At 37.8% G+C, this 23,604-nt stretch overlaps 1 protein-coding gene across 1 annotated transcript in view; it reads right to left on the bottom strand.

Annotated features, from left to right (window-relative positions):
* Positions 1–23,604, bottom strand: part of pigg (phosphatidylinositol glycan anchor biosynthesis class G) — a 136,127-nt gene that overhangs the window by 15,846 nt on the left and 96,677 nt on the right. Inside the window, exons 10-11 of the mRNA XM_046849593.1 lie at positions 18,661–18,852; positions 1,537–1,855 (exon numbers count right to left, since the gene is read on the bottom strand). Coding sequence (XP_046705549.1) covers positions 1,537–1,855; positions 18,661–18,852 — 511 coding nt within the window. The remainder of the gene's footprint in view (positions 1–1,536; positions 1,856–18,660; positions 18,853–23,604) is intronic.

Below are 23,604 nucleotides of genomic sequence, written 5' to 3'. Positions count from 1 at the left end.
TCACTCTGCAAGAGCTCCAGCGTTTCTAAGTGGAGGGAGGAGAACCTTCCAAAAGAAAAACCTTCTCTGTAGCACTCCACCAATCAGGCCGGTATGGTAGAGTGACCAGACGAAAGTCACTACTCAGTAAAAGGCACATGAGAGCCAGCCTGGATTTGTCAAAAGGCACCTGAAGGACTCTCAGACCATGAGAAACAAAGACGGAACTCTTTGGCCTCAATGCCTAAATCACCTGGCCAATACCATCCCTACAGTGAATCATGGTGGTGGCAGCATCATGCTGTGGGGATGCTATTCAGCTGCATTAACTTGGACACTAGTCAAGATCGAGGTAAAGATTAATGCAGCAATATAAAGAGACATCCTTGAGGAAAACCTGCTCCAGAGTGCTCCGGACCTCAGACTGGGCCGACGGTTCATCTTTCAACAGGACAATGACCATAAGCGCACAGCAAAGATAAAAAAAAAGGAGCGGCCATGGGACAACTCTGTGAATGTCCTTGAGTGGCCCAGTTAGAGCCCAGACTTAAACCCAGTTGAACATCTTAGGAGTGATCTGAAAATAGCTGTGCACTGATGCTCCCCATCCAAACTGATGAGCTTGAGAGGTTCTGAGGTTCTGCAAAAAAAAATTGGAGAAACTGCCCAAAAATAGGTGTGCCAAGCTTGTAGCATCATACTAAAAAAGACTTACGGCTGTAATTGGTGGCATAGGTGCTTCAAAAGCGTTGTCAATACTTTCCGGATGCACTGTACACTACTTTATCCAACACGCAGCTCATAACAGAGGAATACAGTGCCAGCACAAATAAGCAATATACAATCAAAATATAAAAAAATATCCTTTAGTAAACAAACTAGTTTATATACATAAGCAGATGCCCGTTTATGAATCCGCTAAACGATTTGCAATTCTGTAATTCTGTAATAAAAGTCTATAATAAAAGCTGACCATGTCTGTGGTTCCAATAAAAAAAGTATTAAGGTAAAAAGAAAAAAGCCACTCGCTCTAATTTGCATTAATATTTCTAAATCAAACCAAATACATATTCAGGAGCACATCATTCAGCATGTTGTGTCCTATTCAGAACGCAAATTGAATTTCTGTTGCAAAAAATACGCTGCCTTGGAGGCCCGAGGCATGCAGCATCAAACATCATATTTAGAGAGGAAACAAAAGAGAAAGAAAAAAGGGAAAAGAGCGAAAAGTTTTTCAATCGTTTTTTTTTTTTTTTTTTTTTAAGTCTGTAGAAACATTAAAAAGCAAAGGTGTGTTATGACATTTAAGAGATTTTGGAGCTTTAGGGGATTCTGCAGCTATGCAAGGGCAAAAAAAAAAATGTCTGAACTCAGCACAAGGGATGTGAGGATAATCACCCTTTTAATCAATGACACACTGGTTCCTTCTTCCTACATGAACAATGGCAGTAGTGACGTGAATGGCACAAAGCCAGTAAAGCATTCTCATTACTGTCACTATCTTTTCTCACATGCACACACATACAGAACCTTAGACAGGATGTGTGGTGCTTTTACCTGGAAATAGAAGAAGGTCTGTCCAAACCAGTAATGCATGATGGTAGTCTGGGCAGCATCATAGTGCAGTCTCTTCCAGATGAATTGAGCCATGAGGGTCTGAATAAGCAGGCAGCATGCCAGTGTGGGCAGATTGTGAGCCCGGAACAGCAGCGCCACCAGCAGCACCATGCCACTGTAGACCTCCCACAATCCCCTGCTCGTCAAATGCCTGCCATCCACCACCGATGACATCACTTGAGACCGCAGCAAGTCTTTGACACCGGTGAAGAGGATCCCGAGCACGAACACGTAGACAAAGTGAGCCTCACCTGTACCACTAGAGGAGGTGATAAAGATCATTCCATTTTAGTATATATGCATGATTGAATTGGTTGGATCATCAGGATCCAGTTTGTGAGGAGCTTTACATGTTCTTTATTTGTCCATGTAGAGCTTCCCTGTGTTCTCTGCTTTCCGCCAACCTATTAAATCATGCCAGAAAAGGGGATTTACATCTCTGCATGTGTTTATGGAGGCCTGTGATGAACTGGGACCCTTGTGCCCTGTGTTCCCAAGACATTGTGCCTCAGAAGATGACTGAATGAATGCTACCAAAGTCTAAATTCTTCTTATATAACAATTCTCAATTCAGTATTACAGCCTAAAGATTAAATATGTTCACAGGTTAGAATGGTTTTACAATGGTTTGAAACGTGTACACAATCTGTATTTTATTTATTTGTCACAACAATGCAACCCTTTGTATTAAAAAAAGCTCCCACATTTTCCCCAAAATATCCAGCGGGACTAACTTATACGCCGTCTAAAACACACACTTCATGGATCAATATTGACAGACCCCTGTTGTTTGAAGGTTTGTCTGGCCAGACCTGCTGGAGTTCAGGGAGGGATCGATAGTACTGGAGATACGTGCTTTAATGTAGAGAGCTGAACAGACACAACTTCACTGCAATGCACACATGTAGGCCAGTAAAGTCAAACTCAGGACCCTATTGAGAACCTCAAAGCCTTTTATCTGTGTATTAACATCACAGCTCCAAATACACCACATCATTCGAATAACACATGCATGTAGCCTTCCGTGTCTTTATCGGACTACTGACAGTTAGTGCAGGATGGATTATGTGTTCAGAAGCTGCTAAATTCTCAGATCCAAGCAAATACCTTCGAACACAGCTGATGGTGCTTTTTAGAACAGTAACCAAAACATGCTGCGAAGGTAAATAAGGTCAAAATGTGTTCTTACTTGAAATCCTAATCTCTGTGAGCGCCCCCTGAAACACAGCAACACTGAAACTAAAGTTACCATTGAGGACATCCACTTTCTGTTGATGTCTAATAGACAGGTAGCCTCTAATTGCAAGGAAATCATGCATATACAAGACATGTCAGGATAAAATGATTATCATTTTGAAAATGTAAAAAATGGCATAACTGTAATTGATCAATTGGAATTAGTACAGCCATGACGCCAAAACTGACTGTCAGCATAACAGAAATCCTCCCTGCCAACATAAGGATAACATACAGCAAATTATGCAGTAGCGAGAAGTCTCTCTTTCTCTGTTTGAGCTGTTGAGATGCCATTAGCGAGCATGGCAAATGCGTTACCATGACGACAGAGCCCTGGCAACAGCTTGGTATTAGGCAGGTACAGTACATGCAGGAGTCGATGCAGTCATAAAACATCACAGGTCTAGATATTGAGGGCAATAATGAAAAAAAATAAACAAATAAATTATTGTTTAAAAAACATTTATCAAATTTTCCTAGGCATTTATCAGAGATGTGTTGGTAATGTCTCTTGCAGGATTTCCTAGAGGTATGTTATAATGAGTTGGTTCTTCAGACTTTGCAAACATTTGGGTCAAACATCTCCCAGATTAGCTTGAATGATTCGTAGTCATGTGCGCCTTTTTCCTCTTGAAACATACATTGCCTAAAGTTTGTGGACACCTGACTATTATACTTGTGTTTTTTGAACTTCCCATTCCAGATGAAGTTTCCCTTTGTCGGTATAATAACCTCCACTCTTCTATCGGCATTCCACAAGATTTTGCAGTGTAGCTGTGGGAGTTTGTGCTCATTTATCTGTGCAAGCATTAAAGCACATTAAAGCACAAATATGAAACAAGAAGCAAGCAGAAAGTAAGAAGAAATCTGGGGCTAATGTGGGTGAGACAGAGGGAGTCGGGGATATAAAACTGACTAAGAACAGAGAAACCACTGATCACCTGATCATCATTATCTTGCTTGTGTTCTATATGGTGGTTGTTCAGCCTAGGCACATTTATTAGATAATAAAATTAGAAATTAGTTTGTATTAATATATTAATATTATGTGAGGTCCTGTTACCAGCGTGACACTAAAACAGGTAGTAGTAATGACAAATTTTTACTTAAGTCAGAGCTCAACTTCTTTACTTTAACTTGAGTTAAAAAAGTGTAGTCAGTACAGTCTTTTAAAACATAAGTATCTATACATCTATTTGAGTAAAGGATGTGTGTATTTTCGACATCTCTAATGCTAGAACATGTTTGAGACTCTTAGTTCCAGTAGGGGAAACTGTAATGCTACAGCGAGTTGACTAGGCCACTCCAAATTCTTCATTTTGTTTTTCTTCAGCCATTCAGAGGTGTGTTTCCGATTATTGTCCTGCTGCAGAACCCAAGTTCGCTTTAGCTTGAGGTCACGAAACAGATGGCTGGACATTCTCCTTCAGGATCTTTTGGTAAACCGCAGAATTTATGGTTCTATTTATCACAGCAAGTCTCACAGGCCCTGAAGCAGCAAATCAGCCCCAGACCATCACACTACCACCACCATATTTTACTGTTGGTATGATGCTCTTTTTCTGAAATGCGCTGTTACTTTTACGCCAGATGTAATGGGACACACACCTTCCAAAAAGTTCAACTTTTATTTTGTCAGTCCACAAAGTATTTTCCCAAAAGTCTTGGGGATCATCAAGATGTTTTCTGGCAAAACTGAGACGAGCCTTTATGTTCTTTTTGCTCAACAGTGACCTTAACTGAGGCAAGTAAAGCCTGCAGTTCTTTGGATGTTGTTGTGGGGGCTTTTGTGACCTCTTGGATGAGTCGTCGCTGTGCTCTTGGGGTAATTTTGGTCGGCTGTCACTCCCGGGAAGGTTCTCCACTGTTCCATGTTCTTGCCATTTGTGAATAATGGCTCTCAGTGTGGTTCCCTGGAGTCCCAAAGCTTAAGAATTGGCTTTATTACCTTTTCCAGACTAGTAGATCTCAACTACTTTCTTTCTCATTTGTTTCTCACTGTATTTTACAGCGTTGGGGTGTGCTTTTAAAGATTGCAACACTATATTCATGCTAGCATGTAACAAAATGGCGTGCAGTAATTTATTTTCTAAGCTACAATACAAGCTGTGATTTTAGCAGCATGTCACAGTGCGTCAATCAAACACATTCAATGCAAAGTAATTCTATTGTGTTTTTTTGTCCTCAGTTCAGGTTTACTTCCAACCTATAATTCTTCCAATTGACAGTTTGATGAGCTAAAATTTAAGAAAAAACTATAATCATGATATTATCTTATCCTGTCTTCCTATGCGGTCTTATTAAATGTGTATCTAGACATTAGAAGTAGCAGGTTCCTACTACATCGAGTTCAGTTTGCTTGTTGTGTTAATGATTTTTATTATGAAGTCTAGCATGGAACATGTAAATCCAATAACCATTTGCCATGTTGGAAATCAAATTTTAAAATGCTGGACAAGGCATGAGTACAAACAACAAACTACACAAGTGCCACCGTTGACTTGTTGCCTGTAAGAGAAAATGCAGGGTGAAAAGCCCACTAATTCTCTGCAAACTCTTGAAAGAATGTACAAATAGAAATTTACATACAAATCCGAGTAAACACAATAGGATAATCCAAACATTCAAAAATTAACCTCAAATACAGAAAACAACAAAGAAATTTTTTCAATTAAATATGGACACCCTCAACCACTTACACACTTCAAGCTAACAGCATTCTAGACTACACTACTACACCTTATGTGCAAGACAGAAATCCGCAATTTAATTTGTCCCTTTAAATAAATGAGCTTTAATAAACACAGCAGCGGTGGAAGCTAAAATCCTGATGTGCCAGACACACTAAGGACACAAAGAAGCCCTGCACTGGGACTGGCAGCGTGTCTGATTAGTGAGCATCTTGCTTCAGAGTGGGGAAAAAAGAGAAGCTGAGAAAGCTTGAGCTCTCAAGCACAGGGAGTAAAGCAGATGTTCCGTCATGTTTTATTAATCTGCTCTCTGTGCAACTTACTCCCAAAGAGACAGAGAGAGAAACAAACAAAACAACATAAAAAAAATCTAATTTAGGAAAAGAGCAAAGGACTCTGGCACTCTTGCAACAGGTAACTCTTCAAGTGAAGTCAAGTCAAATCAAGACTCTTGATTGTTCAAGTAGATTAGTTCAAAATTCAGCCAACTGTGCTACCACCAGGACCAGGGTGCAGTCCGTGAGTATGCGTCACAACAATATCTTACTCAAAAGTTCATATTTAAAAAGTATTAATACACAAAACCAAACCAAATTGCAATTAAAAGTAATACGGACATTAATATACATTCATTTTTCAAAAGTATGCGGACACCTGACCATCACCCCTGTAAGTTGGCCTCATTTAAACTGTTGCAACAATGTTCAAAGGAGACAATCGTATAAAATTTGCTATAAATGCTGTAGCTTAAATATGTCCCTTCACTGGAACAAATGGGGCAGACACGTTCCAGCATGATAATGCACCTTTGCAAAAGGCAACGTCCACTAAGGCTGATGTGGAAGAACTGCATAAATGTTTGACCTCAGCTTTCACCCCCCACTGAACACTTTCTGGATGATGAAATTAAAAAAGAAATAAAAAACATTTTAAGAAACAAAATGTGGTCATATTTATCAATGTGCTCGTCTAAACACATCTATACTTTGGAACCTAAAACTGGCATTTAAGGCATGATGTGTTGATTTGTGACTGTCATAGAAAAAAACTTTGACTAACAAAATGTATGTAGACTGATGTTGTCTGGTGATGGTTGTGTGTATGTGGGTGGGTGGGGGTGGGGGTATTAAGATCTACAGCATACTGGGAATTACAAGAGAGAAAAGCAGGTAAGCCATTTGAAAAATCACTGGATTAGCCGAGAAAGCTTCAATGCAGCCTTATGATGAAAAGGGCAAGTCCATGGGGAGCTACAGCATAATGATACTTGATCAAACATGGTTCCGTCACCTGGAGGAGGTATGATGTTATCTACTCTGTTTCCTGGTCCTAATGCTGACACACTTCTTGATCTTTCTGCCCTCTGGACCTGCCTGATTAACCCTGATACGTCTTCTCCTTGGACATGTTCCTGCGCTACCAACTCACTTTCTACTGCTGTTCATAGTCACATACAGATACCATAAAGGTTGCTTTAGATGCCCCTTTTTCAGTGTATAGAGTAGTATCTTAGAACTGCTGCTGTCATCATAAAGGCTATGATTCTCATAACGAAGATCAATAACATGCAGTACTCATTGACTCACCAAGAAAGCCCAGCAGCGTCTCTACTTCCTGAGAAGGCTGAGGAAAGCCCACCTCCCTCCCCCCATCCTGTCCATGTTCTACAGAGGGACCATTGAGAGCATCCTGAGCAGCTGCATCACTGCCTGGTTTGGGAATTGCACCGTCTCGGATCGCAAGACCCTACAGAGGATAGTGAGGACAGCTGAGAAGATCATCGGAGTCTCTCTCCCCTCTATCATGGACATTTACACCACACGCTGCATCCGCAAAGCACACAGCATTGTGGACGATCACACACACCCCTCACACACATACTTCACCCTCCTACCATCAGGAAAACGGTTCCGAAGCATTCGGGCCGTCACAACAAGACTGTGTAACAGTTTCTTCCCACAAGCCATCAGGCTTCTCAACACAAAGAACTGAACAGAACTCACACACACTCACTTACACACGCACACACACACACACACTCACTGTGTGTTACTGTTACTGAACTGTACAACCTGGACTAAACACAATCATCACTCATCTCGATCCACTCCACCACCATTTATATATTTATTATTATTTATACTCGCACCTTATATTCAGTACAATGTTTACATGCTGTTTTTGCACCTTTTATACTACAGTATAATGTTTACATGCTGTCTTTGCACCTCCTTGCTGCTGTTTTTTGCACTACATTGCTCTGTTCTGTTTATACTTTCTCCTGGGTATAGTTTTTACATTCACCTCACACAGTACTGTATATGTAAGTATACAGTAGGTTTACTAGTCGGCGCTATACTTGGTTTTTGTCTTTTGTCTTGTCTTGCGTTGTCTGTCTGCACTCTGTCTGTCTGTACTGTTCTTCTGTTTGCACTGTTTGCACCAGGCTGCACTCGATGCACTTTATGTTGTTTTGTTGTTTAGTGTAGCGTTTCGTTTTTACTGTGTACTGTGTACCACTGTGTATAGTAAAAATGACAATAAAAGCCACTTGACTTGACTTGACTTGACTTGACTTGACTTTATAGTATACTGTTGTAGAGAATACTGATTTATATTTTCATGCTTTAGAGTCAGGCAGGAAAATTGACCTTTCGATGTTCCTCTCAAGATTTCTACCTTATTTTGTCTTGTAGAGCTATTCCTTACCATTGTCCTTATCGTTGGCTTGAGCTTAAAGTACATCCAGATTTCACTGAAGCAGCCCTGTGACTTAAAAGCACTATACAAGAAAGATTTAACTGCATCTTAAACTCTGAAACAACAATAACAATGTCTTTAAGAATATCACAAGATGAATCGCATGGTATCAAAGTACTATTTAATCTACCATTAATGAAGATGAATTCCAGATGGCTAAACTGTTGCACTCGGATCACATTGCACAATGTTCTTAATTAATTCACAACAATTAGGATACCTAATAATCCATGTTTTTTTTTCTGTGTTTCTCTCTTTTTCTCTCTCTCTTTTGGGTTACACATTCTCCTGATATATCAGTGATCCTGTCCACCTCTTGTTCCTTGCCTGATCCATCCTGACCCCCTACATATGGATAGAGTGCTCCTCATTTGCAAACCACTCACTGCAGCTGAGTATAGTTCCACATGAAGCACCCAACGATCCATGAGGTTACTGTGGAGGGTTAAATTCGAAAACCATGAAGATGGATTTGGACAGAACTGTTCATTACTGCAATCGCCATGAACAGTTCTGCATGCAAGTGCCCAGTGAACAGCTGATTGAGTTTCGACACCTCAACAATGATGGAACTATGATGAACAAACATTCAAGGTCACCCAGATGAGGATGGGTTTCCTTTTAAGTCTGGTTTTTCTCAAGGTTTCTTCCTCATACCATCTTTGGAGGTTTTTCCTTTCCACTGTCACCAATGGCTTGCTCATTGGGGATTAATGTATTATTTATAAATGGGATAAACGAATTTATGATGTTAACAGTAATATTTTTTATCTATTTGCTGTAAAAGTGCTATAAAAAGCATACTGAAAAAAAAAAGAAATAAATTGCAAATTTCATGACTGTCAACCCCAATATATTTTTTTTCTAATAAATTTTTTTAGTTTATTAAAAAGGTTTCTTGCAACAATTTAGAAATAGCAATAAAATGTGATCAGCTATAAAAATTGCTTATCTAGTCACATCTAAATCGTTTGAACTTAAACTGTCAACGTAAGCCACTGAGCCCAAGATACTAAGTTCAATATATTCCAGTTTTGGCCAGGCTCTGCTCTTCAAATGGATCAATTCAGATGTTTTCCCACCATGTCTGGCCTATGCTCTCTAAGTTGTAAGAGGGCGCAGCCTGCGGGATCCGAGAGCCCAGAAATGCCACTGTGCCATTTAAAGAGGCCATAAGAATGCAGTCGCAGCATGCCAAACATCCACGCTCATTACCAACAGAATGTAGAAGAAGTGCTCCAAGTCAGCATACCAGAGACAATCTGTACCTTCAAGGAGTATCCTGCCTGCGAGGATTGATTGACCCCTCGAAAGTGCACTGCACCACTGCCGTAATACATTTCAAACTTTGCAAAAGCACTAATTTCAGGACGGTCTTTAAAGAGAAGAATAAATCTGACTGCAGTTGTCTGAAGCCTTATTAGCATTATCCTATCCTAGATTGAAGAACTCTATGTTTAGAGGCTTGTTTTCTTTCCATAGTGATCAAGATTGAAGCGGGGGAAAATCCTGAAAAAGAACTGCATGTAGAACTACTGCTGAATTCATATGCATTGCATGCATACCCCCCATACAGCACCCAGCATCCTACTGAAGAAATATAACAGAATATTTATGTAAATTATGTCAGGTACATTAGGGTGACCACCAACCAACATAGTAACAAAATATGTTTAGCAAATACACCTCCAAAATGCAGTGTATAAAATCATGAGGACATAAAAATCTTGTACTGCTGCAGGGCTTTAATCCACAAAGGCGAATGTTTTTTTTAATTTTTTTATTTCGAATCTTTTTATCAGCACCATTGTCACCGTCATTCATCAGCATGCTTTTTCACTGATTAATTCAGGCTGATGGCTCTCGAGTGCTGTCTGCCACACAGCCTTGTATATTTCTGTCTGCAGTAGGTGTGTGAAACCTGCTAAAATAATGATAATGGCAAGGTGTCAGCGATGTGAGAGAGAGGTGGGTTGCCAGGTATTGAGTCAGATATCAAAATGTCACATTCTAAAAATGTATTGCAGGACTACAGAGATGAATTACCTTCATGATAAATTCATAGGTATAGAACAGTCAGCATAAAAGTTTAAAAGCAAGTAAAACAGAACTGTGTATTAGTGCATTTATCTACAATATATGGACAAAAGTGTTAGGACACCTGACTTGACAACAGCCATATGTGGTTCCTCAAACTGTTACCATTAGGTTAAAAAAGACCTAATTGAAGAGTATGTCTTTAGATGCAGTAACTTCACTTGAACTAGGAGACCCAAATCTGTTCCAACGCGACAATAGACCGGCTTTATGAAGATATGGTTTCAATGGATTGGAGTGGAAGATCTTGAGTGGCCTGCAAGCTCTGACTTCAACCTTATAGAACACCTTTGGGACATTGACTACACCCCAGGACTTCTTACCCTTTAGCAGTACATACCCTAACTAATGCCCCTATGGCTGAGTGAGCGCAAATCTAGCGGAACATCTTCCCAAAAGAGTGGTGGTTATTATAACAGCAAATGGAGACTAAATGTAATATCGGAATGCATATACAAATCTTTAGACCAGGTGTCCACAAACTTTAGTCCATCCATCCATCCATCCATCCATCCATCCATCCATCCATCCATCCATCCATCCATCCATCCATCCATCCATCCATCCATCCGTTTATGAAAAGAAAACAACAACTGTCAAGAGCTACCATGACACATTTGACTTAAATACATAATTTAAGCTTGGAGAGAAAAGTTGAATATTTCAAGATAATTCAATCATTTATTGATCTGAGATCAATAACATCTGTAATGATTTTACAGAGAAAAACACTTACACATTCCATTCACTTCAACTTTAATCATAAATAATATCAGTATCTCTGATGCACACCGTTATTAAGGTCTGAACTACACAAATAAAGATTGCTGAAAGTGTCGATTTTCCTTTATGGGAAAAAAAGATAAAGTTTGTAGCACAAGGCTTATGAAAGCTTATGATATTAAAAAGGTTGTGTAGCACAGTGTGAGTGTGCGCATGTGTGTATGTTTTCTTTAATAAAGAGAACAAAATGAGAGCTCAAATTGAAATGGCTGAACAGACCAGGTCTCTGCAACCCTTTTTCGTTGTAAACATTTATCCACAAATAAATGAATGAATAAATAAATAAATAAATAAATAAATGCTGATCCTTCTCTGTGTGTGTTTCATGATGAGAGCCGGAATTCTTACAGCTTTCATCATTATGAAAAATTTGCACGGGTGCACACTCACAGACGAGGTGTCAGCACAACAAATGCTTTGCAGATTAATGATTTAATTAATAATAAAAATAAAAGCCCCTCTCCTCACAATATCCTCTTAGTGCAGGTGTGCCAGGGAACTTTTTTTAATTATTGTGCTCAGATGTTTGAAATACCGCTAGTGTGGGCCAAATTAAAGTGTCTGTTTACATGGCTGTTCCCTTTTCTGACTTGATTTTACATTTTAAAAAGCAATTGCTGTCAAACACATAATATACAAAATAGTTCAATGTGAATGAAGAGCAGTCAGAAGGTATTATCTAGATACAATTATGTGGCAGTCTAAGATTTAAATAAATCATCCATTCTGAATGTTAGCTAAAAGTGATGACTCAATGGGATCTATGATGACAGCAGGGTAAACTGAGTGAACAAGTGTATGAAGAAGTATAACTGCTGTACCCAGAAGAATTTGGATTTGTAGTTTTCACAAGATTTGCTTACATTACTGGATCCTGTGTTGTCAAGTGGCCTATAACTATTTACAATTTGTGTTACACATAGTACAAAAAATATAACCAACTAATCACACCCATATGTTCTTGTTGAACATCCCATTATAGATTCAGTCCCATTTTGTTGCTAGAATAGCCTCCACTCCTCTGGGAAGGCTTTCTATTAGATTTTGTGCATTAATTTGTGCTTATTTGTTGAACTAGAATGCTTAATGTGCACCATTGTTCAGTGAAGTTGACTTTAGGGCTCTCTGCAGGCTACAGAAGTTCTTCCAATCCATCCTTCACAAACCCTGGGTTGATAAGACTGCTTTCTAAATGGGGATGCTGTCATATTGTAACGTTTTAGTCCTTTATTTCAAGTAAGGCGGATAACTTAATTCTACAGTATATAAAAGCATTGTAGACAATTGTGTGTCTCACAACACAAGCAGGTTCTTTTCATGAAATGGTAAAATAATACAACCACCACCTACACATTCTTGCTCAGACAAGCTATGCACTCGCTACACATTTACAGGATTCGTTTGCTTTGCAACTGGGACAGTAAAAAAACATTTCAAGTGCTATGCACCATCATCTGCATAGTGACACACTTATGTAAGAAATGTACATTCTGCAATGGGATAAAATAGCTCTTTGTCCCCTACTAAGTTGAATAGAATATAGAGCAGAGTGCAAAGATGAAAAATTACAACGCATACTAAAGTCCTGGATATAAGAAACAAACCCCCAAGCAAAGTTAAGAAGAAATCGTTTTTTAAGAGAAGAAAGCTTGGACATTGTGTGTTTTTATTTTATGAGGTGAAACTAATCTTACCTAACTTTTTTTTTTCTTTAACTCGTTTTCAACGCCCTTCTTCTTAATATTTTGAGTGATTTTTTGCGATTGAAAATTGATTCCCATTGATGTAGCATATGTGATAGGTTATATTTATAACATAGAACAATGGTTTCCAATGTGGGTCTGTGATGCACAGCATGAGGTTACATCAGTAAAAAACCCAAATTATTAAAATCCAAACAATGAATAATGACCAAATGTGCGCTGTCAGAGGACTCTTTGAAAAGTATTACTCCACATATTTTAGTAATTATTCTAATATTTAGTTAAAGGATTATGATACTTTAAAATAAATCTTTGCTTTGAGGATCTGTTGAATTTATTTTACAGTTAAAGGGGTGCATGCCCCAAAAAGGTGTGAGAAACCTTGACTCATAATACATGGAAAGACACTAACAGTAGGTTAGTGTGTGTTCATTTAGCCTCAGCTACAATATCCTTTGTGTTTGTTGCATGGTAAATATGATGCTGTAAATGTGTGATAAGTGCAAAGTCCTTGAAACACAAAGATATACATATATATACTGTATATATTTTTATACGGCAGTATATTTCACTGAGACACAATGCGGATATTTTGTATCTTAAAAGGTTTAAATAATGATATCAAACCAAGCTCAAGGCCTGCCCTTATCTAATGTTTCTACAAAATATGTGTGCTTCACTCAGATGCTCCACTTTTTGCTGAAATTTCAGTTCAAAAGTAATGAGAAATAAGTATAAGAAAAAAAAATGTGCTGACAAAACAGTAGGGTGCAAAGCAAACAAAAATGAGACTGCAATAGAATTGTCAGAACTTGTGGAAGCATCGCTAAAACTAATTTCATCATGACACTGTTACAATGAAGAAAAAAAATAAAAAAACAACAACATTCACAACTGCAGAAATCCCTACTGTGTAATTCAGCCAACATACAAGCAGTGACTACATCTACATGCAGTGATTCTGAGTATGTTTAATGAAATTCTTTCTGAAAGCGAGCGGTTTCTATGCATGTTAAAGCAACTATTTAATTAAGAGTTCTTGTTTGCATGAAGAAATCCATTCTGAATAAAATACAGAGCATGTATTGGGCTCAATATTTCTTCTTTCTCCCCTATACAAATGAGTGCACTTTCTATATACTAGTTATTTAAAGAAATATAATAATAATAGTGAAAGAAAAAAAAGTAGTGACTTGAATAGAATAGCAGAGGAGTGGTCTTTTTACTATTAGCAGCCATCAATTAAATCAATGAAAAATGCTTATAAAATAGTTTGTATACTTGTAATATATTGCTGCTGAATTCTCGATTCTGATTGGTCGATTAATTTTCATTGACAAAAGAGTAGAAAGGACATTAGTTCTGAGTTTAGTTTAAATCATAGGTTTATATTAATGTTAATGAATAATTAAGTAGATCATGAAATAAAATAATAATAAAAATTAATTAAGACTCAATAGTCACAAACAAGTCTTGTCCTCCTTGTTGCTAAATTGTAACCCAGATCTACCCTTAAAATCCTTTCAAACCAAAAGAAAGGAATGTTTTTAAAGATTTGACCTTGATGTGACCTTGAAACCTTTGGAAATTGTCCTAAAATACTCAAATATTCAAGTTCTCGTTCTTAAGATATTGCACTAATGTTAATGTCAAATATTAGACATGTTCAAGAACAGATTTGAACACAAATACACATATTAATGAACGAGTGGAAAAGATCCTAGCGTTCCTGATCCCAATCATGTAACACCTCTGCATGACAAACATGAAAGAAGCAAAAAGAAAAACTATTTCAGACATTTGACCTTGTTGTGACTTTGACTCTGGTTGAAGCACGTCCAGAGTATAATCAGTTCTTCTGTTGGTTACAGTGATACATCTCAATAAATCCTACAAACATTTAAACTCTTGTTAAGATATAACTCGAACAAGAATCTTTAAAAAAATTGAATCAATGGCAAATTTCTGCAGTATAACAGAAATAAATCACTCTCCAGGATGTAATAATAAAACCTAACACTGGAATTTACTTCTTCCTCTGTTGTAGCACAAACAAATATCAGAACATCATAAACCAGGTACTGCAGAGCTTATATTTTTATACCACACAACATTTCAAAAGAACAGGTTAAAACCTTGTACAATGGACAATTAAAAGAACGTTTAAAAAAAGAGATGTTTCTAGGTGATAAGCAAAAGCAATAGAAAGCAATGGAGATGGAATTCTTCCATCAGCTAAACACACAGAAGGACTGACAAGACAAGATTCCGGCGTAGTCAATTTAAGAGAAAAGCCAGAGGTTGCAGGGCTGTATAAACACCAGCGTGTAATGACTAATGAGTGTGTGAGTGGCTCTAGTGGATCTGAGAAGCATTGTGAATTATTCAAAGGACATAAAGCCACTGCTCTCTGTCCCTTTCTGGGTAATACACACAGAGAGTGAAAGGGAAATGAAGTCGGTCACCTGGTTAAAAGGGTAAAAGGGCAAACTTTTAATTAAGTGAGAGAAAATGTCAAGGGCAGGAGGTGAGAGGTAATGCTTTGTATTGCTATCACTGTGTGTGTGGTGTGTTTTGGGGTATTTTCAAGTATGCATGTCATCCTATATCACTGTGTATTAGATCTACAAGTAACACAGTTCATAGCTACAATAACAGCCTTGAATAATATTCAATATAATATAAAATTCAATATCCAAGACAGACCTTTTATCTTGTATTTACAATACTAAACAGTTTTTAAACTGTTTTTGCTCATATGTATGAAGGGGTAAGTACACATAGGAGTTAACAATCAAATTGTGCACATCAGATCGCAGACAGAACTATAGACTGTGTCTCAGTTACACATGCTTCTGATGTTGAACTTAATTTGACTTTGATTTTTTTCTCTTGTGCAGTCCAACACTGCTGTATGACTGTTTTACGTAACCGCAGGAGCTCATGCTGAAATACAGAATTTGGTCCATACATACATGTGGAGAACAATGCATTAAATACATACACTTACTGTAGAAGTGTTGCAATTAGGAACACATGTACAACAAAATATTCCTGCAGTTATCCAACCAGGCCAATCATGTGACAATCAATCAACAATCATGAACATTGAGGTCAAGATGTTTAAAATTGTAAACATTAGAATAAAGTTTGACTTGAACCCGTGACATTATTGTTAAAACTTAATGGGCTGGTTTGAATATTTTAGAAAGTCTCTAGGGTTTTTATTCTATAGTGCAAAAAATAAACAAAACAAAACATTAAATGAATGACAGTTCCATGAATAGAAGCATCTTTCTGATAAAAGAGGAGAAGTTCCACACCGTTTAGCCAGGAACAAAAATCTGAGGCTACCTTTGGTACAGACACACCCAGACTGGATAATTAAAGACAATAAACTTCAATTAAAGTTTAATTATTTTTTTAAAGGTTTAGCTTGTGCACATGATTTCGAAAATAATGATTTATTAATGCAATGTATTTGTCCTCTTATTGGTTTGAGAATTACTGAGCATAACTCAGACTATGAATCGTAATTGTGTAATGTGTAACGGTACCCAGTTGTAAAGTTTAGCTCTGATAGTTCGCCAGATGTGTTAGTTTGATTCTCTAGATTTCTGTGCTTGAACTGCTGTTAAATCGTTATCCCAGCCATATTCTCACCCTGTGCATTGATATCTTTCACTGATCTGGTGTTTCTTTTTCTTTCCTGCCCTTTTTTTTGACAGGCTGGAGAACAAAACACACCAAAAAACAAAACAAAACAAAAAAACACACAGATCCTCTAACGAGTGTAAACACGTCAGGAAATAACCAAGCGTTATTGTTTTTCTCACCGTTTTTTTTTTTTTTTTTGTCTTTAAACAGAAGTTATACAGTAGTTTAGCTAGCCAGATAAAAGATAAACTGCAGTAGGGTGTGCATGGTTTATTCCACAAATGAGCAGAGTTACATCACGGCCTTTTAAGGCAGTCCAATCCCGAGCTAGCCAACCAATTTTTATTATTGAGGGAAAACAAAATCCAAAACTATATGGCCCTGTGTAAAAAAGTGTGTTAAAACTGTGTTAAAACTGCGGTTTATCACCCCTGAGTTTAGTTTCTCTAGCCACACCCAGGCCTGATTACTGCCACACCTGTTCACAATCAAAAAATCTCTTGACATCATGTCGAGATCCAAAGAAGTTCTGAAACAAATGAAGAAGAAAGTAATTGAGATCAATCAGTCTGGAAAAGGTTATAAAGCCATTTCTAAAGCTTTGGGACTCCAGCAAACAGTGGAGAACCTTCCCAGGAGTGGCTGGATGAACAAAATTACCCCAAGAGCACAGCGACGACTCATCCAAGAGGTCACAAAAGACCCCACAACAAAATTCAAACAACTGCAGGCCTCAATTAAGGTCAGTGTTCATGACTCCACCATGAGAAAGAAACTGGGCAGAGTTCCAGGACCAAAAACTGCTGCTGAACAAATAAAACATAAAGGCTCGTCTCAGTTTTGTCAGAAAACATATTGATGATCCCCAAGACTTTTGGGAAAATACTCTGTGGACTGACGAGACAAAAGTTGAACTTTTTGGAAGGTGTGCGTCTGGCATAAAAGTAACAGCGCATTTCAGAAAAAGAGCATCATACCAAATAAAATATGGTGGTGGTAATGTGATGGTCTGGGGCTGTTTTTGCTGCTTCAGGACCTAGAAGACATGCTGTGATAAATGGAACCATAAATTCAGCTGTTACGAAAAAAATCCTGAAGGAGAATGTCCGGCCATCAGTTTGTGACCTCAAGCTGAAGCGAACTTGGTGGGTTCTGCAGCAGGACAATGAATCAAAACACACCAGCAAGTCCACCTTTGAATGGCTGAAGAAAAACAAAATGAAGACTTTGGAGTGGCCTAGTCAAAGTCCTGACCTGACTCCTATTGAGATGCTGTGGCATGACCTTAAAAAGGCGATTCATGCTCGAAAACCCTCCAATGTGGCTGAATTACAACAATTCTGCATAGATGAGTGGAGCAAAATTCCTCCACAGCGCTGTAACAGACTCATTGCAAGTTATCGCAAACGCTTGATTGCAGTTGTTGCTCCTAAGGGTGGCCCAAACAGTTATTAGGTTTAGGGGCAAACACTTTTCCACACAGGGCAATGTAGTTTTGGATTGTGTTTTCCCTCAATAATAAAAACCTTCATTTTAAAACTGCATGTTGTGTTTACTTGTGTTATCTTTTACTGATATTTAAATTAGTTTGATGATCTGAAACAATAAAGTGTGACAAACATGCAAAAAATGAAAAAAAAAAACAGACCACTATCACACCACTGTGTACTTATTTACATATATGTGTGTTTCCCAACTGTTACAACAAAGTTGGAAGCACAGTGCAGGATGTCTTTGGATGCAGTAGCATTAAAATTTCTCTTTAATTGAATTAGGAGACGCAAACCTGTTCCATGAAGATATGGTTTTAATTGGCTGTAGTGGAAGATCTCAAGTGCCCTGTTGAAAAACTCTGACCTCAACCCTATCAAACACTGTTGGAATGAATCGGAATGCTGACTGCACCCTAGGTCACATCACCCTACATCAATACCTGCCTTTAGAGACTTTCCTTTGCCATGAGGTTTGCCATTTTTAAACAAATAAATTACAATTTCCTCTGCCCTTGACCACATTTGAATATTTTAACAAAATAAATAAAGTTTTTGACTGAAGGCGTTTATAATATGGCATTCCTTTCGGCATGTCCACATCACTTTCTAGGCACGAATGGAATATTTTAATGCATTTAAACTTACTTGGACACAGTTTGGGCAGAGTGTTGCCATGGAAACAGGACGCTGCCAACAGCAGCACGGTAGCTGTAAACTCCCAGCAGGCCGAGTGCCAGGGCGATCTTAGACACCAGTGAACAGTGGCGCTGGACCAGCAGGAAAATCAGTAACAGAGAGAGAACAGACAGCAGAGACAGGAACAGCTTATGATCCCCACTGTGGAAACACACACACACACAAAGGTAATTACATTTCAATGGTGCAATTTCTGCAAGAACACTATCCCTGTTGAGGCAAATGTGCAGACAGACACACACACACTTTTCAGACACCACATACGAGCTCCTTTATACAGGCACGCCTGTCCACTCAGTAACTCACCTGCACCCATACACAAAACCTTTCAAAACACACACACGCATGCACACACACATGTCCTGACATTTATTAACACACATGTACTAACCCTCCCACACTCACACTCACACCCATACCCCTACCCATACACAACCACACTTACACATACACATACACATACAATTAGAAAATTCCAGAAAATTGGAATCTTTCCTTTAAAAAATGTCAGCATCCTTCATTGTAAAAGTTATGTGTTTTTCGAGTCTCTGAAAGCCAGACACTATAGATTCAGCAATAAAGCCAGCGCCTGACTGGATGTGCATTGCACATAAACCCAGAGTGTAATAAATCTCTAATAAAAGCTGGCTGAAAACTGAGCTAATTTATATTGACAAGCCACTGAGTTTATTTTTCTGTTTTTCATTCAATTTGTTGCTCAGTAACTTTAATATCTCGTCTTGTAAGTGTTCTTATCACTGATGCTTAGTGGAATGTGAAACTTGTTCTGGGACAAAAAAAAAAAAAGGACCCAGAATGTGATCTTACCTACTAGAGTACACGGAAAGCAAGCCAAATTCACATTTAGTCTAACAGCACTAAATTAGGCTGATATGATGAAATCTAATTCTTTAAACTTGCCATCATCTTTAAAAAGAAAATTCTGGCATATAACTGGCATTTGAAATGCTTTTTGGCATATTATGTCATTTTCTGTAAAGCAGACTTACATCGCTCTGTGTGATTAAGCGGTCATGTCTAATTCGCTCGAACGGTCAAGTCTAATTCCATCTTCTCCATTTACAAATAACAAGCTTGAATTAACCAAATTGTGAATCCATGTCACGATTAATTTTGTACCAAATGGGCCAGCATTAACAGTTTATTACTGGCTGCAATGAAAAATATCTAAAAAAAAAAAAAAAAAAAAAAAAAAAAAAAAAAAGGCCAATTGGAGAAGCAAAGAAGCAGAAAAGAAAAAGTATTGTCCTTCCACAGTCTCTGTGGAAAAACATTCAGAAACATATCAAATTGTACTAGAGCACTAAAGGAAAGGATGCTCTGGAGAAAAATGAATTTCTTTTTAAATTTATGAACGTGTATCTTTCAGACTAAGGATTATAAGAGAAAGCTGAAAGCATTAAGACAGGATATTCACCAAACTAGAACACTGCGATTCTGTCCATATCCCATATACAGGAGATGGCAGAAGTATGTTTTTTTTTTTTTATTCTTTCAATATCAACAGAATAGAAAGTTAAGCCAGGTTTTTCGGATTTCTGGACTGATTTTGCTGTTGCAAAAGCAGTCTTTCTTTGTGAGTTAAGATCTCTGAGGATTAGAAAGTATGTCACATGCTCTTTGGCATGTCCTGGCAATGTCTGAAAAAAACAAAATCGGATTCAAATCTCTCAAGCTCTACATACCAAGAAATCATTTTAAATGCATGTTTACATTAATATATCTCTGCAAGCCTGTATATTTATAATTACATTGATGGCATTTGGCAGAAGTGCTTATCTGGAGTGACTAACAATAATTGTATTTATAAAACTGAACAGTCGAGGGAGAAGAGCCTTGCTCAAGGTCCCAGAAGGGGCAGCTTAGCTGGGATTTTGACTTATGACCTTTCAACCATGATGAAACTTGTCATTTGTTGCCTTTTTTTTTTTTTTTTTTAAATGTGTTGCTTACCTAGACCTAACATAAATTTTTTTTTTAACACAACACTGACTTAAAATATAATATGAATTCATAATATGAGTCATTTTCATTAATGTCCTTGTTGTAGAGTCTGTTATAAAAACAATATAGATAGACTGTTATAATAGTAAACAAAATGAAATGGGTGTTCAGCAATATATAATGCATGCTAATGAGTATTTGCTAATAAGTATTTCACATGAATATATATTCAAGAGATACCGTTTGTACATTGTATATTGTACACAGCAGTTTCCAGATAACATAAGTTACCACAGAGGCTTGCTCATCAGGGATAAATGCACACCATTCACCTTGACTGTTGATTTCTGTAAAGCTGCTTTGAGACAATATCTGTTGTGAAAAGCGCTATAGAAATAAACTTGACCTGACTTGACTTGACTATATATAGGCAAATTATTGAGACATATTTTTGACTTTTCCAGCCATATGTGGTTCTTCCCCAATTGCACACAATTGTATAGGATGTCTTTCGATGCGGTACCATTAACTTTTTCCTTCAAATAAACTAGAAGACCCAAACCTGTTCCTGCAACTCAATGGTCACAAACCATTGATCTGTGAGGCGGCACGGTTCCTTTATTGTTATGCAACAAAAAAAAGGGGGGTTTTATACATTGAATGAAACATTAAATGTTGTTCTGTAAAAAGCAGGTATTACCACAAGATTTCTACAATAAAAAAAAAATATGAAAAAGTTATGCCATCTTAATTTACTTCAACTACTAATTAACTACTAATTAATAATTTACTTAAGATTCAGCCATCTTTTTGCCCACAAGTGTAAATTCAACCTAAAGCAGTCTGTTCACTTTAATAACCTGGCTCAATAATTTCATGATCATTTCATGACAATTTCCTGTCAGTATCTTCCTGCAAGAGCAGTGACTCACTAATGAAATGCAGCCAGATTACTAGTTTTCTCCTAAAAATCAAGATGCATCATCAGTGGCAGATTTTCCACATCTTCAAACAAGTCTCTTGAGATCATTGTGTCGCTGCTGTTATAGGCAAATAGACATGTTTACATGTTTAATGCATGTATTAGTGATTACATTTCGGAGGGTAAAGAAAAAATAAATCAATGACGGGCATTTAATGTGTTTCAAATCATAGTAGCATGCACTGCTTTTGCAAATACTTTTTGTAAATACTGTGTGTGTGTGTGTGTGTGTGTGTGTGTGTGTGTGAGAGAGAGTTTATTAGGAATGGAAATAATGTGCCTTTTTAGCATGCTGGCTGTGTTCTTTTCTCATCTAAGGTAATCATGTGTGGGACATTGAGACTGAGACAAGTGTATTTGAGTGAGAAGGTGAAGGATATTGTTAATGTTGCGTGTTTGTGTTAGGGATGTAACTAAATAAGAATATATTTTTTTAAATGAGCATATAATCGCAAACAAATAAACATATATACAATTACAAATTGTAATTTGTTTGTTTATATCCAGCTGAATGCAACAAATTTATTTATTTTTTTAATCATTTGATCACAACAAAAAATGACCATGTTTATTGAACATGTGACGATGCCGTGCAACTAAATGTTCAGGGTCACGGTGGTTTAAATTACATTAATGTTATTATTTTTTAGGAAACTATTATTAAATTAAATCGAAATGACCACAAACGAGTTCAAACCACCATAACAGGAAAAATAAGGTTGAGGAACTGTCAGAGCTGTTCACAAATTTGGTATAACAATGTATTATTTTCTTGTGTTTTTCAGTAAGTTACTTTGGGACACAGATGTGGATACTTGGAACAGGAAACATATATGTGAGTCAGCAGATAAGTAAGTTTATCTTACAGTGCATCCAGAAAGTACTCACAGCGATTTACTTTTCCCACAGTTTATGTTACAGCCTTATTCCAAAAAAAGATTGAATTTATTATTTTCCTTAAAATTCTACAAACAATACCCCATAATAAAAGAAGAAATCTTAGCAAATTTAGTAAAAATAAAAACAAACAAAAAATCTAATGTACATAAGTATTCACAGTCTTTGCCCAATACTTTGTTGAAGCAACTTTAGCATCAATTAGAGCCTGAAGACTTTTTCAGTATAATGCTACAAGCTTGGCACACCTATTTTTAGGCAGTTATTCCCATTCTTCTTAACAGCCATTTTCAGATTTCTCCTGAGATGTTCAATTGGCTTCAAGTCTTGGCTCTGTATGGGCCACTCAGGGACATTCGCAGTCTAGTGCCATAGCCACTCCTTTGTTATCTTGGCTGTGTCCTTAGAGTCCTTGTCCTGTTGGAAGATGATCCGTCGCCCCAGTCTGAGGTCCAGAGCGCTCTGGAGCAGGTTTTCATCAAGGATGTCTCTGTACATTGCTGCATTCATATTTCCCTTGATCTGGACAGGTGTCCAAGTTCCTGCCACTGAAAAACATCCCCACAGCATGATGCTACCACCATCGTGCTTCTCTGTAGGAATGGTATTGGCCAGGTGATGAGCGGTGCCTGGTTTCCTACAGACATGAAGCTTGGCATTCAGGCCAAAGAAGTCAATCTTTGTTTCTCATGGTCTAAGAGTTTTTTAGTTGCCTTTTGGTAAACCCCAGGTGGGATGTCATGTGATATTTACTGAGGAGTGGCTTCGATCTGGCCACTTTACCATTCAGGCCTGATAGGTGGAGTGCTGCAGAGATGGATGATCTCCTCTCCACTCTATACAGAGAAACGCTGGAGCGCTTTCAGAGTGACCATCGGGTTCTTGCTCACCTCCCTGACTAAAGCCCTTCTCCCATGATCACTCAGTTTGGCCAGGCGGCCCCCTCTAGGTCCATTTATGTTTGATAGAGGTCTCTGCATTCATTGGGACCTTCAATGCTGCAGAATTTAGTCTGTACCCCTCTCCATATCTCGCCTCGATACAATCCC

The sequence above is a fragment of the Silurus meridionalis genome, chromosome 5 (genome assembly GCF_014805685.1).
Source record: "Silurus meridionalis isolate SWU-2019-XX chromosome 5, ASM1480568v1, whole genome shotgun sequence".
Classification (NCBI taxonomy): Eukaryota; Metazoa; Chordata; class Actinopteri; order Siluriformes; family Siluridae; genus Silurus; species Silurus meridionalis.
The sequence above is the reverse complement of the archived record's forward strand: the minus strand, read 5'-3'. Positions and strand labels throughout refer to the sequence as shown.